We start from the raw sequence: 7,035 nt of genomic DNA, 5'->3' as shown, positions 1-7,035 counted from the left end.
CTTTAATCAAACGTGAATATTGCTCTTAAAAATGGTTAGGATCGGGAAAATAAAATTGTAATTAAAGAATTAAATATTACTAAACATTTTAAAACAATAAAAATATGCACTTACAATGTAATTATTGAGATAATGGAATGAATATATAACGTTTTGACAAATTCGAACAAACATCTGATCCAATGAAAGGAAATATGGCAACACTGTACGCTGTATTTAATGCTTCAACTGATGCGCTATATTTGAATAGCTCGATTATAGACCAAAATTATTCCAGTGGAAAACATGTAGTAATAATATTAAATAAATTTTTCGTGATCTAATGCAATATAATAGCAATTTGAAACAAAAATTGAAAGGATCTCTTTGCAAAACGAATAGTATAGATATTCTGTCATAATCTTCAATTTGACAAGGCGATGTCTCACTATTATATACTGAGCTTCTTGATAGTTATCATATGGATTCTCGGTTTGCACATTTTACTTTTTTCTCATCAATCCACATTCTGTTTCATATGCATTTTAAATTGCTTCTCAGTCATTACTTTTCCTTTGTATCATGGATGTTCATTCATGTTTACGGAATACGCGCAAAGCACACTTGACAGTAATGACAATTGACCACCACGCCATGGCAATGGCAAGGTTGCCAGATTTCATCCATAATTTTACAAGCTCTTAATGAATAAATAGACACTTGTATTCAAATAAAAAGTTAATTGTCGTGCATTAAACATGAAAAATATGTGCAAGCTAATATGTATTGTATAAATTTCATTCATATATATTATATTTAGTTCACTCAAATTAATTTAAGTAAGGTTGGTACTACAATGAAACTACCATGTATAAGCATAGGCTTCCTTCCCGCACCGCCTGCCCCGCAAGAGAACCTTAATATGTATATAAAATACTCTTATAAGTGCTAAGTGGAAGAAAGTCTATCAGGACTCTGTTGCACCATGAAGCTAGGAATTGGGTCTGTAACAATTTTAATCCATTGGTTATGTCAAGCGAGACCGTCTTGCTCGTCTTTATGTCACAGGGTAGCTGATGTACGCCAAACGAGACATAGTCGAGTTTTTTCGGCGGAAAAAGTCACTTTTATTCTGTTATATAGACAACAACAATGTACACCAAGTAATTCAGTTGGGTTTTGTTTTAAAGTTTTTTAAATAAATCAGTTTGCCTTTCATCCAATGTCATACATCAAGAATAACTTGCTAATATATCTCAAGACATCTTGAATTGAATTTTTTTGTAGATTTGTAGCCTAGTATCTGTCATTAAAATTTGTACAAACTTTTTACATACCACAATTTTTGGTATATTTTCAATTCATTTATGGAGAAGGAAATTGGTTGTTAAAATATTTGAATTCAAATTCTCCATATTAAGTTGTACTGATTTTTGAAAATTCTGTTTTTTCTAATATGTACTGCTTATGCAGTATACAACACCATTGGAAACAAAATATGCAATTTCCTAGTTAAACCTTTCAAAGGCAAAAAAACTTGCCAAGAGAGCACTGCTACTGCATCAAATTTTTTCTTTTTGCATATAATAATTATGCTTTTCATGCCTAAATATAAAATGTATCAAAATTATTTTATAAATATTAAAATTAAGTTTCTTGAGACTGTTCATATATGAACACCTTTTAGAAATTCCATTAGAATATCTTAATCAAGTAATACAGCATTTGAAATTTGAAAATATCAAAGAATTTGTTTTTGAAGACCTGAATTATCTTTTATGTATAGGTGACATTATCAGAAAAATATCTCGTCTCTGTGTGCTCAGAATACAATCATGTACGAAGTTGGCGTGTCACAAGATTCCGTGGCATGCTCTCAACCCAACCAGGCTCTACGCCAGAAGCTTCTTTTAAAATAGTAGCCTTAGAAGCAGTGGAACCCACGATAAGCCACGGAGCTGCCAACGACTGTGGCCCATTTGGCGAACAGGACGATGAACAGGTGTTCATACAAAAAGTTGTTCCTGATGCCGACCAATTGTTTGTACGTCTGGCCAGCAATGGGAAACGGTAGCAAATTTAAAACATTCAACTATGAGATTTTATTTTGTTCATTTATTTTAGAGTTTGTGTCATCAAAGCTGTAGATGGCAGCACTGTGAGTGCATTCTGCGTTCACGAGTGCGAGGGGTCTAGTAGAATGGGGTCTAGGCCTCGAAGGTTTATATTCACAGGACACTCAAATGGTTCTATACAAATGTGGGATTTAACTACAGCTCTCGATCTCTCTTATAAGACTGATTTAGGTAAGAAAATATTCATTAATAAAATAGTTCAAATTGTCAATATAATCATAGCCTGCTAATTTAAGTCCAATTGTTAGTCTGTAACATTGTATCGGAGAGATCATGGCGTCTTTGTAATATCAGTTTGTTGAATGAGTTGTATTTCAAATAAGGATTCTGTAATTATTTATTCCATTTTTAATTACCCATGTCTTGAAAACTATGCGTCAAAGGGAGGGGGATATTAAATCGCTGAAGTATAAAATTATTACCAAAACTTTTAGAAACTCAATTGTTTTGATTGCACTTTTTTCAATCAATCATATTGAGCTCTTTCTAAAAATTGTAAAATACAAAGGTGGATCCAAAAATAACCAGATGAAATTTGCTGTGGTATTGGAATTTTGTTTTCTGTTTGGTAAAAGTGCATCGGATGTAGTTGATATGTTGTCTACAGTTTATAAAGAAGATGCCTTGAAAAGAACTCGAGTGTATGAGTGGTATTCATAATTCAAACATGACGATATGTCGATCAAAGATATTCAATGCCCAGGTTGGCTGTAAACATCTAGAACTGATGAAAATGTGGAAAAAACTTGCACGCTTGTGTGTAAGGATAAAAGGCATAGTATTGATGTACTTGCTGAATTATCTGGTCTTTTATAGAGCTCAGTGCAACATATTTAGTCGAAAATTTGAAATTGAGATGAATCACAGCGAAATTCATCCCCCATTTGTTGACTTCTGATCAAAAGGCGGCTCGTGTCGCTACTTGTCCTGACTTGTAGACAACCGCGTCCGATGTACTTTTACAAGCAGAAAATGAAATGTCAATGCTGTTCTCAAATATTTCATATTTTAAAAAATCGAAGAGTCGAAATAGTGATGGCAGGGGCTCACTACAACTGTTTCAAGCCACGCTACTTGTTAGACTGACTTAGGAAAGGTTATGTAACATCCATCCGCCTGGGATAAGCCCCAACTGCAAGTGTAACGTACACATCGAATTTCGTCCAGTTATTTTTGTATGTGGTATTTTTTATAAATTTAGTGAAGATGTTACATAAATCTATAAGTAAGTAGATGGTCTGGTTGGAGCACTTTTGAGTTATTTTAGAATTCTTTAAATACTTTTGAAAAGGGTCTAGTCTGTAAGCACCTCAGTTAAATTTCACGGATGATTAAAATTCTGGATTTTAACGTTTTCCTCTATTCTGTAAAGTTCTTTTTAACGAACTGTAAAAATTTTATTTGGAAATTGTAGTTCAAACGTGCTCAATTTCACGAAGAAGAAGAAGAAGACAAAGTATTGATATTTAACCTAACTTTTTATTGTTCATATCTCTGAACCCACTCAATATTTCTTCTCTTTCATTAATGTTGAAAGGTAACTTTATCAAGTCAGGTAATAAAAACGTTGTTATATCCTCTGAGATTTCAGTTACACATCTGCTTACTGCGGGTTGGCTCACTGAAAAATTGTATGCCTGACCAGCTGAGAGCTGATAACTTTCTTGTCCAAAAAAATTCAAAGCCATTAAAACTCGAATGTGTGGAGGAATTCTGGTTGCCTTTATAGCTTGATTGAGGTGTACAGTTAAGCTCATTTTAATAATTATATGAATTTTTCAAAGTAAACTTACATTTGCCTCTTATTCTCGTCAATTTCAACAAGTACCAGGTGAATAAATCCATCGAATGCCATATTTTATCTCCAGATTTCAATTTATACGAAAAAACTAGTTTAACCACCAATTTAAGAACCTTTAAAATTAACTTTTTAACGTCTAGACTTAACGGAAATGGTTAAAATTTAACCCAAAAAATGTCATACAGAATACCATTTCACTGGTTCTATTTAACGACTGTTTAAAAGAATCATATATTTCATACAGAATACATACCTAAAAATAATGGGCGTCAAAATTTTAACCCCCTTTAAAATTTAACTTTCCTCTTACAAAATAGATCCTAAAGCATTATAATGTGTATAAATACTGGCGGAGCCAAACGTTATTTTGAAATTTTTATTATGGCAACCAAGTAAATAATACAGGCTGACAAAATTTTCCGAAGGATTTTGGTGTGCTGAATTCGAATCGGAGGTCCAAATTTCTCAATTGGCTCTGGTTTTCGATATATCCTAACCTAAAAGTGCCAAAATCGCGATTTTTTAAACATATTTGAGGTTATGTTACAGAGATAGGTTCATTTTTTTGCTAAAACCATTAATGGGATCTTAAAGTACTATATTTACTCATTAAATTGCACTTGGATTTATACCGATATCATTTATTGCCTGAGAAATTACATGTTGAAATTTAGTAGTTTGCCCAAAAACCCTAAGCCCATAAACTCTTAACCCATTAACTCCAAACCCATAAGCTCTAAAAATCAAGAAATAAGTCAAACTACTAAATTTCAACATGCAATTTCTCAAAGACGAAAAATGATATCGAGATAAATCCAAGTACGTTTTAAAGAGGAAATATAGTACTTTAAGACCCCATTAATGGTTTCAGCAAAAAATTACCTTTGTCATGTAATATAACCTCAAATATGTCAAAAAATCGTGATTTTGGCACTTTTAGGTTAGGATATCTCGAAAACCAGAGTCAATTGAGAAATTTGAACTTCGCATTTGAATTCAGCGCACCGAAATCCTTTGGGAAAGTATATTCATGTTGTTGGGTGAAAATCTTGTCGGCCTGTGTAATTAAGGATACCATATTGAAATTTACTTGATTCTACAGACTAGAAAATAAGCTAGCTGATTATGTTATAACTAATTAACGCACGATTTTACACTGCAACTATTTATAAAATGAACCAACTGATACCTGTAATTGCTTCAGATAAAACAAATGGGGGTCCTTCTCCCGAGGAACTACTGCGGATGTTGGACCAGTGTGATATAAGTAACAGCCTTTGCTCCACGCCTTGCATGTCGCCCTCGCCGTCTTTGGCTGCGGCAACCCGCCTGAAATCCAGCAATGTCGCATTTTTAAATCAGCTGCACCAGGACAGTGATAGATCTTCAAGCTCAACGTAGTTTTAGGCTTAGCTAGTAAGTGTTGCTTTCTTTTCAATTTGATAAAAACATGAAACTTATGAATTTAAAATAGGTCCAGAATCTTCAGGATCCTCTTATGTTCTTGAATATATTCTTGCTCATGTGCACTTGCCTGGTTTGACTTGGGGGTAGATTTATTTATATAAAGAAAGCACCATAGGATAATAAATAATGGGGCCGTTTAATATTTTTTTTTCTTTAAGGTTTGATCTCCATATACAATAGAATTCAGTGGAGTCTTTGCAGATTTTTCTGATAAGTGTTCTCAGTAAACAAGTAGCTCAATATGGAAATGAGAATTTTTTTATTATTACATTGCAAAGTACTAAGATATAAATTAATGTTGCTAAATTTTTATGAAAATGCTTGAATAATTACCAGTCTTGACGTTTGTTTTTCAAATAAAATCTCTTGGACTCTATTATACAGGGTGTTTACAAAATATGTCATCACTTGTGAGGAGATTCTTCATTAAGAATTCAATACAAGAAATTCTTATCAACATGGTCCCATTCCTATTTTGTTTCTAAGATACAGGGTGTTAAAGTTTATCTGTCTTGTTTTTCCCAAATATTTTCAAAACTATTTTATTTTACGAAATTTTGGTTGTGAAAAGTAAATATTTTAGCATTGAAAGGGCATAAACAGCTTCACCAAGGTGTGCAAAATGTGCCGTTCCATCCATTTTTCAATTTGCTCTTCTTCGTTATGAATTTTTATACAATTAGGTACTTGTGAAAACTTTTCTTTATAAAGCTTTCCTGAAAAATTATGAAAATAGTGCTTACACAATTTGCCTATCAGTTATTTAAATTTACTTGAACACAATAACAGAAATTGGCCATAATCACCCAAATTTCATTCAGATTAGTAATTTTGTTTTGGAAAAAGGAACCTGAATGTTAAAAAAAAACAAGACTGTTTTAGAACCCATGTTGGTAGAACTTTTAGTTTTTTTTTTTAATGAGCATCTTCCCCTGAACAGTGGCACATTTTTCGTAACACTCTGTAGATGTGGAAAATATATTTTAATAATTTTCTGTGTAGAAATGGCCACAAACAAGCTGTTAAAAGGGCATAAGAAAAACATATTGAAATAAAAAAAATTGTTGAAACTCCTTTGTGTTGTGCCTGTCATGAATATTACTTTTTCTGTATTTCATGATGCAAGTTAAAAAGTAAATTTAAGTGCAACTTATATTTTTTTCTCAAAGAGAAGCTATAGATAAGTATTAAAAATAAAATTCAGACTTGGTGTATAAAGTCAAATTATTGTAAATGGGTTGGTGGAGTTATATTTCACTTGACAATTTAATTTATTCTTTTGATATTCTTGTTAAAAGTTTGAAAGTTATAAGCATAACATTATGTCACTGTTGAGATTTATTCTGTTTTTATTATGTGATGTGATAAAAGAGATCCTTATGTAATTTTTAAATATATGACTATTGATTAAATTTTGTTAACAGGTCGTTTTATTTAATTGAAAATATTGATGCAAGGAATTTATTTATGAATTTGCTGAAGCTATGAATGTATGAAGGCAGAATGCTGAAAAAAAATAAAATTTTCTACAAAATATCTTTCAAAAAGAAGAACAAATAGTTTTCTTTACTCGGGTATTTTACCGTGCTAAGCGCAGTTCGAATTTAAATAAACAATAGACCTCTACATTTCAAAGTTCAATCAGATGGACTT

The 7,035-nt window shown here is 32.1% G+C and overlaps 1 protein-coding gene across 2 annotated transcripts in view; it reads left to right on the top strand.

Moving 5' to 3' along the window:
* LOC108905474 (BTB/POZ domain-containing protein KCTD3) overlaps positions 1-6,775 on the top strand; it is a 29,398-nt gene extending 22,623 nt beyond the window's left edge. For both annotated transcript variants that reach the window (XM_018708347.1, XM_018708348.1), the window contains exons 10-12: positions 1,766-2,049; positions 2,104-2,285; positions 5,120-6,775. In XM_018708347.1, coding sequence (XP_018563863.1) covers positions 1,766-2,049; positions 2,104-2,285; positions 5,120-5,316 — 663 coding nt within the window. In that variant the 3' untranslated portion in view covers positions 5,317-6,775. The remainder of the gene's footprint in view (positions 1-1,765; positions 2,050-2,103; positions 2,286-5,119) is intronic.
* Positions 6,776-7,035: the final 260 nt, after the last annotated feature.

This window comes from Anoplophora glabripennis, unplaced genomic scaffold, assembly GCF_000390285.2.
Source record: "Anoplophora glabripennis isolate ALB-LARVAE unplaced genomic scaffold, Agla_2.0 scaffold267, whole genome shotgun sequence".
In the NCBI taxonomy this organism is placed as follows: Eukaryota; Metazoa; Arthropoda; class Insecta; order Coleoptera; family Cerambycidae; genus Anoplophora; species Anoplophora glabripennis.
This window is presented reverse-complemented; position numbering and strand designations above follow the sequence as displayed.